Here is a 21,702-nt window from a genome sequence, read left to right on the forward strand (position 1 = left end):
CACAAGAGTCGTCATGCACTCAAACTCACCCAAATGACTCAAAATTTGTCCAAATCGATTGAAACCTCTAAGAAATGACTCCAAAATGCCATCCAGTTTAGAACAAAACCAACAGTTGTGTAGAAATTAAACAATTTTGCAGCTGAAAACCTGAAAAAAAAACATTGCAATTTGCTGAAAAGATGCAAAATATGGGTTCTTTAATGAAACTGACAAAAGCTAGCAGGCTAACAAACAACAAATGTCTAAAAATCCAGTTAAAAGAGGTAGAAACCCAACAAAATAAACTTCAGAGGTAGACTGGAGAGGTGAAAAACGAGGAAAAAGTCTCATCTATGGAGTGAAACTTCTTCCTACAACCAGAGGTTGCGCCCCCTGCTGGCTAACAGAAATAATGCAGATTTAAAGCTTCACTTCGTGGCCTCCAGAATGTTCTCTAAATAAATCTGACTCACCTCGTGTCTTTCTTCTTGGCTGAAAGGATAATTAACCATCTCAGTCCTGTAATTGACGCTATGATCAACATGTGAGCTGAAGTCCTCGTTGAACCTTTTAAACTTTAAACGTTAAATAAAGCGACGGATGTGAGTCATCAGTCAGACGTCTCTCCTCGGCTTTGTCCTTTAACGTCAGTAAGAAACCAGGATGTGATGATGATGATGATGATGATGATGATGATGATGATGATGCACAGCTGGAGGAGCTGCTGGTCTGCACGTGTTTCTGTGGGCCGATGATGTGACGATTTAGACGCAGAAATCACAGGTTAGACTCCACTAATAGCTGGAAACGCCACAGGAAAAGCTGCTACACTGATAGCAGTGGACTGTATCATTACTATTATGTCTTTAAATGTAAAATCAGATGTTAAAATATGTAATAATGTGGAAGTGCTGCAGACACTCAGGGATATTTGTCAGATATTCAACTTAGACTTAAACAGCACTGGGAGAAAAACAAAATAAAATAATTAATGAAATAATTAATATGACAGGCCAACATGACACTACTTTACTATATTTAAATAGCGAAAATATTCAGATTTTACAGATATTTCCTTTTATTACACCGAAAATAATATTTATTTAAAAGTGAAAAATCTATAATTTTATCAACTGTTATTCAACAGATTTGTCCTGTTTTGTTTAACTAGTAAAAAAAAAAAAAAACTGAGAAAAATATTTTCACTTGCAAGTTGACTTTTAAAAAATATCCATATATATGTATTATTTTTTATATTACAAATAAAAAAATATATGTAATTCTATATATTATTATTTTCTATTTTTAATAATGTAATATAAAATAAATACATATAATTATTTTTTATCTTTTTATTTTTATTTATATTATAAATATATGTTTTTATTACTTACTTAACTTTGTATCTCATATATATATATATATATACATGCGTTTTTAGAAGCTTTATATATATAGATATATATATTATAATAATAGTAAATAAATAAAATAATAGTAATAATAAATATGCAATACATAAGCAAAAAAGGGTACAAGAGAACAAGCAAATAAAAAATAAAATGGATGATAAAAACATCACGTAAAGGGAATTTAATGAAAATGGGTTTTAAGATGTTACCGATATTTGAAAAATTCAGCAGCTTTATCTCATCAGGCTCCTAAAATTAATAAAACTACACATTTCTAAATTAAAAACGTGTTTTTAGAAGCTTTATTTGTTATTAAAATGTCCAAATACTACTAAAGAATGCAGTTACTGTGGACAAAAGTCTGCATGATTCAGACTTTTATTCCAAACGTGTGAAGCAGCAGCGACGCCTCGACTTCAGAAACATTCATGTTTAATGTAAAGTCGGATTAAAAGGAAACACCATTAAATGTCCGTTCTAATTATCTCCAGCTACTGGCCTTATCAGTGTGTTCATGGAGCAGAATCACTGTTGGATTCAGTCCCTGGTGTGCAGTCGGAGCTGTTCTTTAGTGTAATTCCTGCTGATGCTAGACGCTGCTGAGCTGAAGCTGCTCCTGCTCAGATACAAAGAGCTTCATATCTGAGGCCGGATCGCTAAACAGCTCGAGAAATGACTGCAGCTGGTGTCAAAAGGGCTCTGGAAGTGATTGGCGTCATTCTGCTCTCTCCTCCGACACACAGATACTTCAGTTTAGTGGTTTCTGAGTCATACCTGCAGGTCCAACAAACCCGAGGTTCTTTAGAAGACAAGTGGAGCTCATGTTTCTGACTGCAACTCAAAATCTAAACTGGACTTTTACTGTCAATTCTCCCCACAAGTCGAGGGGCTTCAGGGGTTTTGGGGCTTTCAGATGCAGGTCAAAACACAGCAGCAGGTTCTTCAGGAAAAAAAATACAGAAACCAGCAGACTGGCAGCTGGAATAAACCACCATATGGTGAAAATGTACGACACCAAATTAGTCCACGATTACTCAAAAACTTGTGACAACTGTTCAGAATTTGTCCAAACGGACTTAAAACTCTAAAATGTCGATCAAAACGTCACAGTTGCAGGGGACTCTCAACCCAAAATGCAGGCACACCGACAAAGAGGAAGCAGAACTGGTCAAAGAAAGGGACCTTTATTTCGAATAAAACTAAGGACATAAAACAATGAAAGCCAAAACAACCAAGCTAGACCAGACTACAGCCAAGAACCTAGAAATTTAACAGAAACCAAGGAATTAACTCTAAATCGATAAACTGATTTAATTAAGAGCCACTCAAAGGGGCTAAATGAAGCCAGACCAAACAAACGGCTGACTCGTAACAAAGGAATGTAGGCTAGGAGGCGGGAAAGAACGACAGCCAGACACCGCGGCCAGGACACCAGACCGTGCGCCGGGGTCGGCAGGGTGCGCCGCGAGGACCAGCCGGACAGAGTCCGCGCCCGTGCGGGGATCCAGGGAGGGAGCCGTCGGTGGCGGCTCGCCGATCCGCCAGAGAACCGTGGACCGGAGGCAGGCGGAACACGACGGCTGCAGCGGAAGTCGGTAGGTAGGCGATCGGGCCGGGAAGCGGGAGGACGGGACCATCCGGTGGAAATCTAGGACACAAGACAACTAGAGTGAGCCAGTGGTCACGACAAGAGACCCCGAGACAACCCAAGACCTACTCACTACTCTGAAGATGACGCTATGATCTGGCAGAGAGGTGGACGGCGGGCGAGCCCGGCTTTATCCCCAGCTGATGACCGATCAAATCCAGCTGCGCTCCCTCCGCAGCTGGAGCCAATGAGCCCCGACGACCTGCGCAGCCAGAGGCGCAGCACTGAGGGGGGTGGGACCTAGAGACAGCAGGATGACAGAGAAAGAAGAGAGAGAAACAGGCAGACAGGGTGGGACTGTGACACAAAACAAACTAAATCTTGCACTGTTGGCTGTTAGAGTGAACACAAGAGTCTTCATGTAGTCAAAGGTGTCCAAAATGACTAAAAACTGGTCCAGAAATACTGAAAATGTGTTCAAAATAACTCAGCATTTGTCCAAATTGAACTGAAAATTCAATTTGGACAAAATGTCGATCGTTTTGGACAATTTTTTGTCCAGTTTTGAGTCTCTGCTCATCATCAGTAGAAAGATGTTCCACCATGCTGGATGGATCTCCAACTACTAGAAGATGTTCCACCATGCTGGATGGATCTCCAACTACTAGATGTTTCTCCATGCTGGATGGATCTCCAACTACTAGATGTTTCTCCATGCTGGATGGATCTCCAACTACTTCCTCCTCTGTTCACTGTTTCTGAGCCATGCTGACTTTATTTATTCATCTGGCAGGTTGGATCTTTTATGCAGATTTTTTAAACTAGATGTAGATTAAAGTGATTTTCTGCTCATAAATGGTGTCATTTTGGTGATTAATGATCAAACTCACCAACAATTTTGGAGTTTCGATGATTAAACTCGACCAAATGAAAATAAAACTGATTCATCTTTGAGCAGGGATCAGTTTTGAGTGATGTCTGACAGATAAGATCGTTAAATCACATAAACGCTCTTTAAGCAACAAACAAACAACACATTTAGTCTTTTTGTTATGTTTTCATTGGCAGAACAACCTCAGCTAAGGGTGCATTCAACATGTATTATTCTGGCCTTGCATCATTTGTGCAGCAGTGACCCTCGGTTTCTGTTCTTTAGCCAGAACTGTCAGAACATGTATGATGCACCGACTGCTCAGATCCCACAGCTCTAACTCCACTTCTTTGTTATTTCACTGCAGTTTCTCTCCCAGAGCAGCTTCATCCTCTCAGAACAGAAAACTCTTCAACTCTGACAGCAACCCGGAGAACAAAAACCGAGCCGAGGTGCTTCGCAGAACTGGGATCAAGACCTCAGATGGGAGTTTTTATTTCATGAATCTTTCTGCTGCTGGAAGCCTGATGTAAGAGGTTTGTTGTGGTTTGTTTAAAACACACAAACGTGTAAAGAAAAAAATAAAGGAACACAGTAAATAAACAGCAGATGTTTTGCATCAGATTTACCTGCAGCAGCTCAAAACTGCATTTCAGCAACAACAGATACTCAAGATCTTTGCCACAAAAGACCATTTTATCCACAGTTTTTCTTCTGGAAGGTCAACTGCAGTTCAGAGTTCCACCTGTGAGTCACCTGGAGGGGAAAACATTGTTCATACCAACAGCCCCGAGCTCACACTTCCTGTCACACACAAATACATGCTATTTTCTGTGCAAAGCTTTGGAAATGTTTTAGTTTTTCTCATGGAAATCCCGACGCAGGACGATGACAGTAAATGAATACTGACAATTGGGTCATTCCTTGAAATATCAATGAGTCTTCCCCCCAAAAACCTCCTCAGAACCAGCTGACTCTTTATCTACACCAACTTTATTTAATGATCAGAGTTCTACCTTCATACTGTGAATATTTCCAGAGTTCCAAGTCCTTGAAGTCCATAGAAGTGGGTCCAGATTTATCACTATTTAATGGACTTTTTCCATCATTTCTGGACCTCAGAACTTCATCAGTCCAACAGATAGAACCATGACATTTTAGGAAGAAAAACACATCTGAGTTCTGGTAAAAACTGACACCAGATCAGTTTTACATCCATTCCAGGTGCCACAATCTAAAGACTCTTTTGGTTTGAGCAGTACCTCCCCCCAACCCAGAGGGAGTCATCCACTGGTTTCCGACAGAGAACCATGGCTTTGGACTTGGAGGTGATGTTGGTATCATCAGGTATTCCAAACATGTCTGAACCAGCAGCGACTCCTCGATTTCAGGAACATTTATGTTAAACGTAAAGCAAAGTCAGATTAAAAGGAAACACCATTAAATGTCCGTCCTAATTATCTCCAGCTACTGGCCTTATCAGTGTGTGCATGGAGCCTCATTGGTAGCTTTCAGTCGGAGTGTTCTGAAGTGTAATTCCCGCTGACACTGATGCTAGACGCTGCTGAATGTGAGGGTTTAGTGGAAAATCACAGACTACTAACTCAACGTTTGCCTGAAAAGAAGTGATTGACGTCAATCCGTTCTGCGTTCTCCTCCGACTCTCAGATATTTCACATTAGTCGTCACAGTTTTCCCACATTATGACGCGTTTAGTTTAGTTTTTCCATCATTTCTGAGCCTGAGAGCTTCATCAGTCCAGCAGATAGACACATGACATGTTCAGGGAGGAAAAACACGTCTGAGTTCTGCTAAAAACTGACACCAGATCAGGTTTAAATCCACTGCCGGCGTCACAGTCTGAACATTAAATTAAATCTGTGTTCTGTTAATCGTGTCTGTTGGTGCTGCTGCTGGGAATAAAGTGAGTAACATACATCATTACTACAATTTATTCCAATTCACAAGCCGACAGGAAAATTGTCTCTAAACTGTCGTCATTTGCAGCCCTGAAATTAAGTAAATGCAGAAAGCGGTTAAAAGCAACGCTCATGTCAGTCTTTTAACATCAGTCATGTCCACTTTTTTACATATTGGACAAAGCTCTTAGTCTTTTTGGAGAAGATGCTGTCATCGTAGAAACATTCGGAGTCTTTTTGGACAAGTTCTTGTCATGTAAGGCAACCATGGAGTCATTTTGGACACATTTTGAGTAATTTCAGACAAGCTTTTGATTAATTTTGGACAAATTTTGAGACACTTTGAACAATTATCAGTCATTTTGTACAAGTTTTGATTCCCTTTGGATAAGTTCTTGTCATTTTGGGCACCTTGCAAGTAATGTTAGATGAACATTTGGACAAATGTGGAGCCATTTTGGATCATTTTTTTGTTCTTTTTTTGAAAAGTTTTCGTAATTTTGGACAGATTTTGATGAACTTTGAACAACTGTCTGGTATCTTGGACACACATTTGTCGTTGGGTCACTTTGAACATTTTTTGATTCCTTTTGGACATGGAGTCATTTTGGACAATTTTGAGACATTTTGGACAAGTTTGAGTCATCTTGGACAACTTTTGATTCCTTCTGCACAAGTTCTTGTCATGTTTGGCATTTCTGGAGTCATGTTGGATGAACGTTTGGACAAATGTGGAATCAAATTGGACACATTTCGAGTAATTTCAGACAAGCAAAAAAAATTTCAGTAAATTTGGACAGACATTTGTCACTATGGTTACATTTGGATTCATTTTGGGCAAATTTTTGTTATGTTGGACAACTCTGGAGTAATTTTGGACACCTTACTACTAAGGACAAGAATCTGAACAAATGTGGAGTCATTTTGGACAATTTTTCTTATTGTGGATAAGAACTTTCCAGGCACTTTGGACAAACCTTGAGTTCTTTTGAAGAATTTTGGAAAAGTTTTGGTCAGTTTGGCCAGATTTGGATTAACTTTGAACAATAGTCAATTTGTTTGGACAGTCAGTCATTTGGGTTAAATTTTGAAACTTTGAACAGTTTTTCTTATTGTGGAAAATACCTTTTGATGCATTTTGGACAAATCTCCAGTAGCTTTTAACAATTTTTGGTTCAGTTTGGAATAGACAATATCTTTATAATTGTGAACAGTTATTGACAATTTTTTAATTAAAGTTTCTTCATTAATATTGGTAGAATATTGGCCATTTTGACAAATTTGGGATAGTTTGGACATATTCAAAGTAATTTAAAAATTTTTTGGACATGTTTCTGTCACTTTGGACACATTTTGAATGGGATGATTCATCACTAAAACTCATTTAAAATAGTTGAAGTGAAACCATTTCACAAGCGAGGGGTTACCAATATATTGACTTTTATTATTAAATTATACATCTATACATTGGATCCTTAATAAAACTGCAGCTATACAAATCATTAAGAAGTGACCACATGATATTACCCATTGCAGTATAACCTAAAGCACTCTGAGAGGTATGTATTCATTCGCTGATACTGAAGATCTGCAGATTATCACATGCACAGAGCGTCCCGGCATCTTCACTCCATGCTGCAGGTTCACGAAAACTCCAAACAGAGTCTCCACGGCTGCTCCCTGCTTCCCTTCAAAACTCTGTACAGACGTTTGGAATCCGTCAGTTCGTGACAAGATGCTAAAAATTATTAGCACACATCCTCCGTCAGCCCCTCTTTGGGCCTCAACCCTTTTATTCATCCCGTTAAAGCGGAACTGATGTCGACGAAGACGCCGACTCCTGGCAGAGAGCAGCTGAAGCCGGTGGATAATGAGCTCAGGTTCGTAATGCAGCGCTGAGCCTGACAAGCCCATTTTTTAATTTAGGTAACATCCTCCTCTTCACGTCCAACTCCTGTTTTTGTTCTTTTATCGTGGCCTGCTAGAAGCAAGGATCTAAAAAAAGCAAAGAAGTCTCCATTTTCATCCATGCTTTAATGTTTTCTAATGTGTCTGGTGCATCACAGGCTCCGGATGGGTTTTTCTTTTTCGTCCGTCTACCGGTGTAAGATATATAAAAAGCTTGAAATACGTAGAAAACGTCGCACCGCCGCTCCCTGGAATTCAAAATAATTAATGAGCTAATTCACTCCGGTGCCACGTCGGCCACTTCCTCAGTTCATGTCCAATTTTTCTTTCTCCTGCAGCGGAACAAACCCAACAAACCTGCTGCTGTGACTTTAGCTTTGACAAACACCACCTTCTGTTGTCGAACCAAACCCTTCCTGTTTGAACCAAACGCTTCTTGTTTGAACCAAACACTTCCTGTTTGAACCAAACGCTTCTTGTTTGAACCAAACACTTCCTGTTTGAACCAAACTGCTGCCAAAGATGGCGCCTGGGAGCATCGCTGATGAACCAATCTGATGATGTACAGAACAGGAGACAGTACGACTCTGTGCAACGTCATTTAAACGTCAAACAAACTTCAGTACTTCCAAGTTTAAGTGTTTAGTCTCAATAACAAACAGAAACAAAGACCATGTTGCAAACTCAAGCCCCTTTTTAGAAACTCAATGCAACAAAAGTGAATCCAGCTGTGAGACATGACAATTTTTGACCAGTTTTGGGTAATGTTTAAAGTCATTTACATTATTTGCCATTTTAGACAAATTTTACATATTTTTTCAGTAATTTCGGACTATTTTTAAAGTCATTTTGGACCCATTTTAATTCACTTTGGACACTTTTAGTCATAATGGATCATTTCAGAAAATAATGAAAAAACTAAATTTGTCAACTTTTTCGGGCTATGTCAGTTTTGAGATTTTTGTCATATTGGACAATTTTTGTCATTTTGGACAAATTTTATGTAATTTTGGACATTTTCTGTAATTTTGGACTATTTTTTAAAAGATCTTTTGACAAAATTTAATGTGATTTTGAACAAGACTAAGTCTTTTTGATCATTTTTATGTAATTTTGAACGTTTTTGTCATAATGGACATTTTTTTTGTAATTTCAGACAAATTTTCTGGTCATTTTGGCCTATTTTAAAGAAGAAACTCTTGACAAAATTGGCCAAGAAAAATTTTGATAAACATTTAGTGAAAAAGTTTCTGAATCATTCTGGACAACATTTTAGCTATTTTAGACCATTTTTGACTAATTTTGTACATTTTTTGTAATTGTGAGTCCACCTGTGATTTCCAGTCAGTCTAACTGATGAACATGGTTCTATAATGAGCTGTGAACAGCAGAACTCTTAGTTCTGGACCCATGGACTGGGTCTATGTCTGCATCATGGTTCCACATGGAAAAGAAGTGAACAGAAGAAGTGAAAAGTCTGACTGTGAGGCTTGACAAAGATGGAAAAGGATCCACTAATCAGGAGGTAGCACTAATCAGAGCTCCTAAAATGACTCCATGGACAGTTGAACTACTTTCACAACCTTGGCAGACTTGTCTCAGGGGTCATCAATGGAAATCAGTCCTGTGGTCATTTTGTGTCTCTTTGTGGTGACTTTGTGTCTTTCTTGAGGAGACCTTCCACAGTGAATGCATAGTCCTGACAGTGAAGCATGGAGATGGGAGTGTGATGAGAGCTAAAGGTGTTGAAGACATTTCTAGATGCACCATGACTTTATGTGGATAAACCAAAATAGTGACAGCCGAGATGTATATTCCAAGACTTACTAGAGTAGAACAAAGTGTCCAGACTAGAATCCAGTAGAACACTTCTGGGTGTTTTAAAGATACTGTACATGTGGAGCAACACAACTCAGAAGTGCAGGAATGTGAGGACTGTGGTATGGAGTTAGTCATCAGAAATGAAGGAGGACTTCATTCATTGCATTGAGTTCCCAGTGTGAAGCCACTGCTTGTGTTACAGTAAATTACTGGTTTTTAATTTCATAGCAGAGTAAACACTCCACCGCTACTGTAAGGTGGCGCTGCGTCCAGCCGTTTGACATTTAAGTGGTACTGCAGAGGCTGTAATCTGAGAAGTGGCGGCCGCTCCCTAATTACACGTCTGTGGAAATCACCGCTTTATTTAAATAACCCTTAATTTCTATTTCTGCTGCTCTCATGATATAATATACACACTGGATTTCCCGTGTTCAACCCTCCACAGTGATGGACCTCATTTATGAAGGGTTGTCTGTGCATAGAAACGCTGTGATTTATTAATATGATCTGGTGCTCTGACGGTGAGGAGCAGGAACATGAACTAAACAAAGAGAAATCACTTCTAAAAATAATAAAGACAAACCTACAGACTGGCAGGAGTAAAGCCGAGCTCATCTCACTGGACTTTGGACAAATTCACGAGTCTTTTTGGACACTTTTTGTCATTTGAGCCATTTTTTCAGTCAAATTTTACGTCACATTGGACAAATTTCTAGTCCATTTGAGAAATTTTTAAGGAATTTTGGACACTTTTAAGTTGTTTCTAACCAGTTTTTTTGAGTCATTTTAGACACCTTTTGTACCAATCTGGGTGATTTGGAAAATCTTGGACAGGTTTTTAGACAAAGTTGGAGTCATTTTGGTCAAATTTCTGGTCACTATAGTCGGGTTTTTGTCATTATGGACATATTATTTAATGTTTAAGATGATCTGAGCATTTTTTAAAAACTTTTATTGGACAAGTTTTGAGAGATTTTTGACAAAGTTTAAGTCCCATTGGACAAATTTTGAGTCCATTTGAGCAAATTTTCAACACTTTTAAGTTGATTTGAGCATTTTTTGATATAAATGCATAGTCCTGACAGCGAAGCACAGAAGTTATTTGGACACATTTTGGGTCTTTTTAGACACTTTTTACAACAATTTGGGAAATTCTGGACAGATTTTTGTCATTTTTAACCATTTTTGAGTTGATTTAAGCATTTTGGACAGGATTTGAGACATTTTTGACAAATTCAGAGCCATGTTGAACAACTTTTGATCACATCGAGTCAAATTTTTGAGTTAAATTTAAAGTAAATTTAAGCCATTTTTGAAAGATTTTTGATAAATTTTAAGCCATCTTGGACAAAGTTTAAGTCCCATTGGACAAATTTCAAGCCCATTTGAGCAAATTTCTGACAATTTTCGACATTTTTAAGTTGATTCGAGCATTTTATTGAGATGAATGCATAGTCCTGACAGTGAAGAACAGAAATTATTTTGGACATTTTGGGTCTTCTTAGACACCATTTGCAATCTTTGATAGATTTTTGGACAAAGTTGGAGTCATTTTGGACAAATTTATAATCACTATGGTTGCGTTTTTGTCATTGTGGACGTATTTTTACATGATTTAAGTCATTTTTTGGCTTGTTTTGAACAAGTTTTGAGAGATTTTTGACAAAGTTTAAGTCCCACTGGAAAAATTTAGAGTCCATTTGAGCAAATTTCTGGTAATTTTTGTCACTTTTAAGTTGATTTGAGCATTTTTTTGATGAATGCAAAGTCCTGACAGTGAAGAACAGAAGTTATTTGGACACATTTTGGATCCTTTTAGACACTTTTTGCAGCAATTTGGGAAATCTTTGGTAGATTTTTGTCATTCTGAACCATTTTTGAGTTGATTTGGGCATTTTGAACAGGATTTGAGACATTTTTGACAAATTCAGAGCCACGTTGGACAAAATTTGAGTCACACTGAGTCAAGTTTTTGAGTCAAATTTAAAGTCAATATAAGCCACTTCTGAGTCATTTTGGACAAGTTTTGAAAGATTTTTGATACATTTTAAGAGTCGTATTGCACATATTTAAAGTATATTTGAGCATTTTTTCAAGTCGTTTTGGACACGTTTTGAAGCGATTTTGTCATTTGGGGAAATATTGAGTTGTTTTGAACAATCGTTAAGTTATTTTTGACAGATTTTGAGTAATGTTGCACAAATTTTGAGTAGATTTGAGCAAATGTGGAGTCATTTTGGACTCTTGTTGCATCATGTTGGATGGGATTTTGTAATTTGGGAGAAATCCTGAGTTGTTTTGAAGAATATTAAAGTTATTTTTGACAGGTTTTTATCATTTAGTTGTTGTCAGATTGATGAATTTGTTTCATGTCAGACTTTTTGAGTCTTTCTGAACAAATTGAAACAAAGGTGAGCTCATTTTCCTGCAAGATTCAACAAACAGAACTTACAGAAGGTGTTTTTATGGAGCTTCTTGTGGATTTGGTGTTTAAAGACTGGTCCATCCCTGTGTTGCTGGTTTTCTTTTACCTCCAGCTGGCAGGTGAATAAAATCATCTAAAAACCTCAGCAGACTTGTGCAGAGTTTTACTTATTTATAGCAGAGCAGAGGTGATTAACTCCCGATGTCTCTGTCAGGACGGTTCCTCACTAATTATTGAAGCCATTTATTCTTCCATTGACAGCTGATATTAATGAGGCACATCTCCTCTGTTTTTAAGGCTTCAGCTTCTTGTTGCAGGAGACTCGATGCCGCTGTCTCCCTTAATCTTTTTCCTTTTTGAAATTCCTCCAGAAAACATGACAAATGAGCTGTTTTATTCTGCTCCACTTTGTTAAATTGAGCTTTTCTCGCTTCGCTTTGTTCCATTTTTGGCGACGAGTTCGATTTCAAAGGAAGTTGGTTCTGTTCATCAAACCTGGTTGATTTGTGTTGACGTACCTGTGGTAAATACTCATTTAGGGTAAGTTCAGAGCAAGTTTTCATCAATTTTGAGTCATGTTGGACAAAGTTTTAGTCAAATTGGACAAATTTCAAGGAAGTTTGAGCAACTTCTGAGTCATATTGGACAGATTTTTGTCATTGTGGACATATTTTGACTCCTTTAAGATTAAATTTGAGTGATTTTGGACAAATGTTAAGTTATGTTGGTCAAGTTTTGGTCATTTTGGACATATTCTGAGTTATTTTGAACAATTTCATGGGTGGTTTTGGACACTTTTAAAAGTGATTTGGGACGGATTTTGATCATTTTGGACATATTTTGACTGCTTCAAGACTAATTTTGTGTCCTGTTGAACAAATATTGGGTTACGTTGGTCCAGTCTGTCATTTTGGACATGATCTGAGTCACTTTGATCAATTTATGGGTAATTTTGGACACTTTTAGGAGTCCTTTTGGACCATTTTTGGCCATTTTGGACATATTTTGACTCGTTTAAGACAAGTTTTGAGTCATTTTGGACATTTTTGTCATTGTGGACATTTTGAGTCATTTTGAGCAATTAAAGGGTAACTTTGGACACCTTTAGGAGTCACTTGGGTCAAATCTTGATCATTTCGGACAAATTTTGCAGCAATTTGGATGCTTTTTTTTAGATAGATTTTTGTCACTTGGACAAATTTTGATGTTTGGAACATTTTGAGTTGTTTTTAGGACAATTTTGTCATTTTGAATATTTTGTGTAATTATGGACAAGTTTTTCCTACTTAAGACACATTTTAAATGAATTTTGGGTAATTTTTGAGTAGTTTTGAACAAATATTTGGTAACTTTGGACGTTTTTTTGTCAATTTGGATATTTTGACTCATTTAAGACACGTTTTGAGTCATGTTGACCGAATGTTAAATTATGCCGGTCAAGTTTTTGTCATTTTGGACATGTTCTGAGTCACTTTGATCAATTTGTGGGTAATTTTGGACATGTTTAGGAGCCATTTGTGACCAATTTTTCCTTTCTACAAAGGCTTTTTACAAATCTGTGAATCCTGTGCAGACAAACAGACTTTGCACCTTTTATCTCCGATATTTTGCACATTAGTTTCGTAAATGTACCATGCGAGAGCTGCTGGATACCTTCAATTTAACCAAAGAGGATGAATAATGCATGCATCCTGCACCGTGCATGTTGGGTTTCTGTACATTTTGTCATCTTTATGCACCAATAAATGAACCACAGGAAGGAAAGTCTGAACGGAGGCATCTAAAAATCTTCATGGGAGCTGTTTTAAACCTTAAACCTTCATGCACTCTGCAGGAACTCAAACCTCCATAATTGTGGAGACATGCAACGTCTTGAACAAACTCCGGTTCTGTTTTTAGACTCACTCTGGAGCTCTTTCTATGCACAGTTTGATAAATGAGGCCCCTGGTGTACATCTGCTTCACAAAGACCCCAAACTTTCTGCATTTAAAGGACTTTTTAGGGGTTTTTCCAAAGCTGGAGTGGAAAAACAAGCGCCGACAGTCGGCCCGGCGCTGAGGGTCAACCGGCAGAAGGTCGAGCATGAATGGGAAAATTCCAATTTTCTCTTTTGTTCTGCGCCGCTGCGGGTGGCAGAGCTGAATGACAATAAGCTCCTCTCTATGGAAATGTGACTGCCTCTGTGCAATTCACATGAATAACTTCTAAAAAGTTCAAATAAAAATGCATATGCAAATTAGGCACTCATACAGTATAGGCAGTATTGTCCCCGTTTCTTCTACGGCGTTCGCCACCACCGGAAAAACAAATACAGCAGCGGATGCGGCATATCTTACAGCCTGGCCTACATTTCCTGACTCGCAAGTACAATTTTTAGTGAGTCCCTCTGAGACGTGGAGAGATTCAGCCTCATCGGAGGCTTTCAGACGGAGCGTTGGAGCTTCGGGGAGGACGGCGGCGTCTTCATCCGTCCGTCAATCCGTCCGTCCAGCCCTCTGCACCACATTCACCTTTTTTTGTTTTTTTCTTTTTTGCAATGACAGGAAACCACGGTAGCTCGAATTCTGACACTTTACCGACATCAAAATACACTAACAGCTGCGAAGGTTCAGCCACTTGCTTGTACAGGAGCGTAAAAGAGTCGAGGGTTACAGATGAGTCGTCGTCGTCGGAAACCCTGCAGCGTCCGTCCGTCCGTCAGTGGTAGAGGTAAATTAGCGGCTCTCAGATGTAATACTCCTTGACGTTGTCCCTGACTGGGTTGTGGAGGTGCAGCTCAGTCCTGTAGTCCGTGAACATGCCGTGTCGGTGCTCGTCCTTCACGCCGCCGCCCACAGAACCCACAGAAGCGCCGCCGCTGTCCCTCTGAGCCCGACGCTGCTGGTAGAGGAGGCGGCTGATGACGGCCAGAGCGCAGACGGCAATGAAGACGACTGCCGTCACCACACCTGAGGACACAACAGGAAGTAGAATCAGGACAGGAAGAGGAGCTGAACCTGAAGCAGCGATCAGGAGATTCAGCTGCTGCAGGTTTTATAAAATCACATCGTTGAGAAATGTTAAGATCTACTGCAATTTACTGGTCTTTTTTATTTTATTTTGCACTCTTATTTGTTAATTTATTTGCTAATAATACAGCATCAGAGAGCAGCACAATCCAGATGAATGGAAAAAAAGTAAACAAGAATAAAATAAATAAATTAAAAACAAAATTATATAATACAAAATAATAAATTATAAAAAAAATTAAATACAATTATATTAAATCACAAATTAAAATGATGAGAATGATATGATTCAATCAAAAATATAAATTTTAATTAAAAATAGAAATGAAATGACATTAAATGATTTAAAATTAAATGAAAAAAATAAAATAATGTAAATTTTTATCAAAAAAATAGAAATAATATTATATAAAATTAATGATATATGAAATAAAGTAAAATGAAATACTATATAACAATGAATTATGAAACTAAAATAAAAAAATAAAGATACTAATTAAATGATGGGAAATTATGTAAAATAAAATGAAAAATATAAAACTACATTTAAATTAAATTTAAAAAATGAAATAGAAATATAATAATGTGAAACTACATAAAATGAAATAAAAAATCTATATTATAAATTTCAATTTGAATTAAATAACAATAAAAATGAACTAGAAATAAAAATCCAAAAGAAGTTATACTAAATTAAATGAAAACTATAAAATTTACATTATTTACATGAAAATGTACATTACATTACATTAATGTACATTAATATGAATTCTCCCATTTTAAAAATAAATGAATAAATGAAATGAAAAATGAAAATAATATAAATTTAATAAAATAATAAAATAAAATGAATAGTATGAAATGAAATGATATATAATAATAAATTATTAAATTAAATTAAATTTAAAAAAGACACCGGCTGTGATCATACCTTGTTAGAAGATGAACAGCTGTGATTTAGCTGCTGCAGGTTTTAAATGTGCAAAATTCTTTAGATAACATCTAAAAACTGGCATTAAATTTATTTATAAAGCAACCAGGGAACACCCACCTGCTGCACGTTAGAAGACAAGAATATGTACAAAAAACTGATCAAACCATAATAAATATATATAAAAATATGAAAATAGGACAAAAAATTGATTTAGTAAAGCAAAAGAAAATAAATAATAACTATAAGAGATCAAGATAGACCAGAATAACAACTCATAAAACAGTTATAAATCAACTATAAAAATAGCAAAAAAAAAAAAAATTTTTTTAAAAATCAAAGAATAAAAAACACAAATTAAACCACAAAAAATAAATATATGAAATATGAATAAAGTTGTCCAGAAAAAGGACAAAAACTTGTAAAATTAATTCGGTAAAACAAACAAAAATTAACATAAAATTAAAATAAAATTAAAAAACAAGACAGAAAACAGGACAAAAACTTTAAAACAAAAACTATAAAAACTTAAATTTAGCAAAGCTAAACAAAAACAATATAAAATAGTAAAAAAAACAAGACAGAAAACAGCATAAATTAATCAGTAAAATAACAACAATAAATATTAAATACTAATAAACAAGACAGAAAAACACACAACAATTAATTTGTAAAACAAAATAAACATAAAACAGTAATAAATCCAGATGGAACAGGAGGTAAAACTCAGCAGTAAAAGATGTGCAGCAGCATCAGACGTAATCAGATCTTTTCTAAAACGTCTCCAGTGAAGCGACTAAAATATCCGACGTTTGGAATCAAAGTTAGAATTATGGAAGCAGGACAGAATTAATGCCTCCAAGTGTAATCAGTAGTTTTACTGAATATCATTAAGACATGAAAAAAAAGAACTCCTGACATGAAAGAATCCCATAAAGTGAAGCAGAAATGCTTTGCTTTGATCACAAACACACAGAATCACTTAGATCTGGGAGGAAAAGTTCATTTAACGGATCCGTAAAGACGAGAAGATTTAAAGAAAAGTCACAAGAATCTCCAAACGACGGCTGAGGTTTCATTTGAATTAGATAAAAACAAGCATTCAGAGCATTAATTCTGAAGAAGGCTTTTGTTTTGAACTGATTCAATAAAAAATAAAGGTATTTAAACATTCATGAAGTCGGTTTTCAGACTAATCAGCTCAGCTCGTTACAGGTGGAGTCCAGTTAAGACTAATTAAAAGGTTAACTAACACAACCAGGAAGCAGCTGAACACAGAAAGAAAATGAATCAAAAACTTGTTTTTACAAAAAATCTAACTCTAAATTGTGCTACAACTAAATAAAACGAGAAAAAAAGTGAATATTTACAGTCCAAACATGGTGTAAACACAGTTAGAAATACAACTACATTAATGGAAACAGGAAAGTTTCAACCCTCTGGACTGGAATTTTGTCATCCTGGGCAACTTTAAAGACATCATGGGCCATTTTAAAAATCCTTCTGGGAAATTTTTTTGTTATTTTGAGCTCATTTGAGTCATTTTGGAGAAGTTTCTATTCATTTTAGTCTCTTGGACAAAATTTTTGTTATTTCAAGCAAAGTTTGGGAATAATTCTGGAAGTTTCTTTTCAGCCCAGCTAACTTTCAAACAGTTCTGGAATTTTGTCATTTTGGACAATTTTTAAAGACATCATGGGCAGACAGTTAAAACGAAGCACCGAAAGCAGATATTTTGTCCCAGAAATGAAGAGTTTTATGTTAAATCCTGCTGATTTTAAACAGAATCACTTGACCGTTGGGTGAAACTCTCTTATTTACCTCCTGCTGAGGAGACTGATGACTCTGCAGTGACTCTGCTGTAAATACTTCCACCCTTTGCTGTTTGTAATTAAACAAACCAGATGTAATCAGCGAGCTGAAGATGCTGCAAGAGCTCATTTTGTCGCTGAGCTCCACTAACCTTCTCCCGGCTTCAAATTACGTCGGAGAGGATTCAATCTTCTCATTTAGCTTTTGGCAAGAAAGCAGACTATTGTTTGAACGAGCAGCAGCTCAGCTCCAATCCAACTTATTTATTGTGTTTTGATTTGTCGAGCAGCATGTGTTGTTGGTTTTTATTGTTTTTTTTTTTCCCTCCGTTAATTAGCTTGAAGTCCCACAAAGCCCGACGGTTCAAGCATGAGCAGAAATAAAGAACACAGAAAGCCCCACGTCGCTTCGTCAAATTTAATTTCAAACAAAACGGTGTAAGCGGCGATAATGAAAACGAGCCGGGATTAGAGGAGAGGCAGGAAGACGGAGGGAGAATGACAAACGGCCGACAGCTGAGGCTCCATTTCAATTAAAGAAATAAAAACACACCTGCGATTACAGCCAGATCCTTCTGGGTGCCGCCGCCTCGCTGCTCTTTGTCTTTGGTCGCCGTCACTGCCTGATCTGAGGAGGAACAAAAAAATACAGTCAGAATTATTATTCTAGCTCCATCACTACATCTCTGGATGGAAAAAAAACATCACAGAGCAACACAAGCACTTCATGAAAGACTCACTTTAAGAATTCACTTTAATCTGCAGTTTCACATCCATTACGAGCTGAATATTAAACAAAAATAAGCTCAGATTAATGGGAGTCTTTAATAATTCATATAATCCATGTTTTCAAAACAGCAGCTACAGTTCAGTTTGTTGCTTCCGGCTGTTTGAAGGAGTTTTTTCCCTCTGAGATGATTAAATATCTGCAGCAGCAGGATCCACAGGAGTGGACAATAAAATAAAATAGAAATAAAACTAGAAATTAAATGATATGAAATGAAAAATAAATGCAAATAATATAAATTTAAAAAAAATAACAAAAATTAAATGGAAAAAAACTTGAAATTGAATGATATAAAATGAAAAATAAATAAAAGTAAAATGGAAATAAAACTAAAAATGAAATATGCAATTATCTAAAATAAAAAATATAAAAATTATAATAAAAACAATTCAAATAGAAATAAAAACAGAAATAAAATTCTATTAAATGAAAAATAGAAAATGTGATACATTTAAAAGAAAATTAAAAAATAATAAAAATTAAAATAGAAATCAAATTGAATGATATAAAATTGAAATGGGAGACATAAAATAATATAATTGAATAAAATAAAGGCTGCACAGTGGCGTAGTGGTTAGCACTTTCGCCTTGCAGCGAGAAGGTCCCTGGTTCGCGTCCCGGCTTTCCCGGGATCTTTCTGCATGGAGTTTGCATGTTCTCCCTGTGCATGCGTGGGTTTTCTCCGGGTACTCCGGCTTCCTCCCACAGTCCAAAAATATGCTGAGGTTAATTGATTACTCTAAATTGCCCGTAGGTGTGAATGTGAGAGTGATTGTTTGTCTCTGTATGTAGCCCTGCGACAGACTGGCGACCTGTCCAGGGTGTCCCCTGCCTTCGCCCGAGTCAGCTGGGATAGGCTCCAGCCCCCCCCGCGACCCTAGTGAGGAATAAGCGGTGTATAGATAATGGATGGATGAATAAAATAAAAACAATAAAAATTGAAATGAAATGATGTAAAAAAATCGCAAACATGACAAAATTACAAAAATAAGAAAAATAAAACAGAAATATAATTAGAAAACAAGTGACATGAAATGATATAAAATGAAATGAAAAATATAAAATAAAATAAATCTGAATAAAATAATAAAACACAAGTTAGAAATAGAATTTAATGACATGAAGTTACAAAAACAAAAAAAATAAATAAATAATGAAATTAAGTACAATGAAATAGTTGAATATTTTATAATACATTTTAATAGTTGTTTATTTAAATTGAATTAAAAATAGAAAAATAAAATAGGAATAAAAATAGAAATGAAATAACATGAAAAATACTTAATTAAAATAAAAAGAAATACAAAGCAGAAGCATAATTATATGAATTGAATAATATAAAAATATATAAAAAGAAATAATATATAATTGAGAAAATAAATAATCTAAAATCTAATAAATAAAATATAAGTTACTAATTAAAATTTAATTTAAATATAGTACAAAATAAATAATAATATTATAAAAAACATAGTATCTAATCAAATAAAATAATATAAATATTTTATGGATAAAGTATAGTAAATATAGTCATTAGTATAGAATTTCAGATTTAGCTCTGAACTAGTCAGGTTAATCTCCATAATTTTTAATGCTGTTGGATCTTAAACCAGTTAATTTAAACTCTGTGATCAATAAAAAAAGAAACTCTCCTTCCAGCAGTTATAATCAGGTAAAGCTACATTTTCTACAGTTTTTATAGGTTTTTAATGCCTGAAATGTAAATTATTCAGACAAATTCACAGCAGGAAGTAATAAATGAATGAATAAAAAGATGTTTCAGCTGCAGTCAGCAGCTCTGGCCTGATTATTGTCCATTATTTATTACACACATTTCTAACTTTTCCTCCTTTAATACGAACCCGACGCTGTTGGTCCATTTAAAGGCTCAGTTCAACCAAATTATTATGAGGATTTAACTAAAATTAACACATTTCCAACGCTCTGATCCATTTATACACACAGAACAACAAACCTAGAGAATAAAGTCAAGTAAAAGTCATCCTATTGAGATTTTTTTTGTCTAATATTTCTTTTAATATTTGGTATTGAGGTAACAGAAAAATAAATGAAATTTTAAAATTATATAAAATGAAATTAAAAAGTTTAAAAAATTTAATTAAAATTCAATAAAATAACTGAAATAAAATTCTATAAAAATGATCAAATATATGAAATAAAATTTTAAAATACGTTTAAGTCTAATCAAACATAATAAAAATAGAAATGACATGATCTCAAGATATAATGGAAAAGAAAATTATATATAATAATAAATACGAATGTGAAGTAGAATAAAAATTAAAAGCAAAACATGTTAAATAAAACAAAAAGGAACAAAACACAATCCACATAAAATAAAAAAATCAATTAAAATATGAATTAAATTATGTAAAATGAAATAAATATAAAAAATAATCTTAATAAGAAAATAGAAATAAAATAATATGAAAATGAAAAACATAAAATAAAACAAAATAATATATAATAGTATTATTTTAATATAAAAAAGTAAAATATGGAAAAATTTATACTTTTTAAATTTGATATTATATCTTTAATTTTAGATTATTTCAGTTATGTTTTCTTAAGATTGTTTTTCATTTTGTTTATATTTTGAACAAAACTAAAAATAAAAATTTAATAATCCTAATATTATTGTTAGAATATTATTATTAACATATTAATATACATTATTATATGTTATTTTATTTTATAATAATATATAATAAACATCATTAGAAAATAACATAAAATCTGGGAAAATAAAACAAAAGATATAATGGAAAACACATAAAAAGAGAAAACAATGCACAAAAAATAAAAATAAAATAAAGAAATGAAATTAATTAAATAAAAATATAATCTTAAGAAAATAGATAAAATAAAAAATGAAAAATATAAAAAAATAAAATCTAACAGTATATCTTATTTATTTCATATTTTTAATTTTGATATTATTTTATTTATATTTTCTTAAGCTTTATTTTAAATTTGTTGAAACTTTAAACAAAATAATAATTTAATAATTATAATATTACTGTTACAACATTATTATTAATATAATAATATAGATTATTATACATAATAATAATAATAATAATAATGATAAAATGGAAAACAAAAGCAGAAAAGTAAAGCTAGCTCACAGGATTATATTTCTGTAATCTTGTTCTACCTGGATGAATTTATTTTTTAACAGGTAATTTCTGAAGAAGATGTTTTTTCCTCAGAATTC

General features: G+C 34.8%; 1 protein-coding gene across 4 annotated transcripts in view; it reads right to left on the minus strand.

The window, feature by feature from the left end:
• Positions 1–7,189: 7,189 nt before the first annotated feature.
• cntnap5a (contactin associated protein family member 5a) overlaps positions 7,190–21,702 on the minus strand; it is a 172,540-nt gene continuing 158,027 nt past the window's right edge. For 3 of the 4 annotated variants that reach the window (XM_055015104.1, XM_055015107.1, XM_055015106.1), the window contains 2 exons: positions 18,231–18,305; positions 7,190–14,875 (listed from right to left, as the gene is read on the minus strand). In XM_055015104.1, the coding sequence (XP_054871079.1) occupies positions 14,652–14,875; positions 18,231–18,305 (299 nt within the window). In that variant the 3' untranslated portion in view covers positions 7,190–14,651. Of the gene's footprint in view, positions 14,876–18,230; positions 18,306–18,417; positions 18,461–21,702 lie in introns of those variants that run through there. The other variant, XM_055015105.1, reaches the window with a different exon arrangement.

Source organism: Amphiprion ocellaris, chromosome 11 (assembly GCF_022539595.1).
Source record: "Amphiprion ocellaris isolate individual 3 ecotype Okinawa chromosome 11, ASM2253959v1, whole genome shotgun sequence".
Classification (NCBI taxonomy): domain Eukaryota; kingdom Metazoa; phylum Chordata; class Actinopteri; family Pomacentridae; genus Amphiprion; species Amphiprion ocellaris.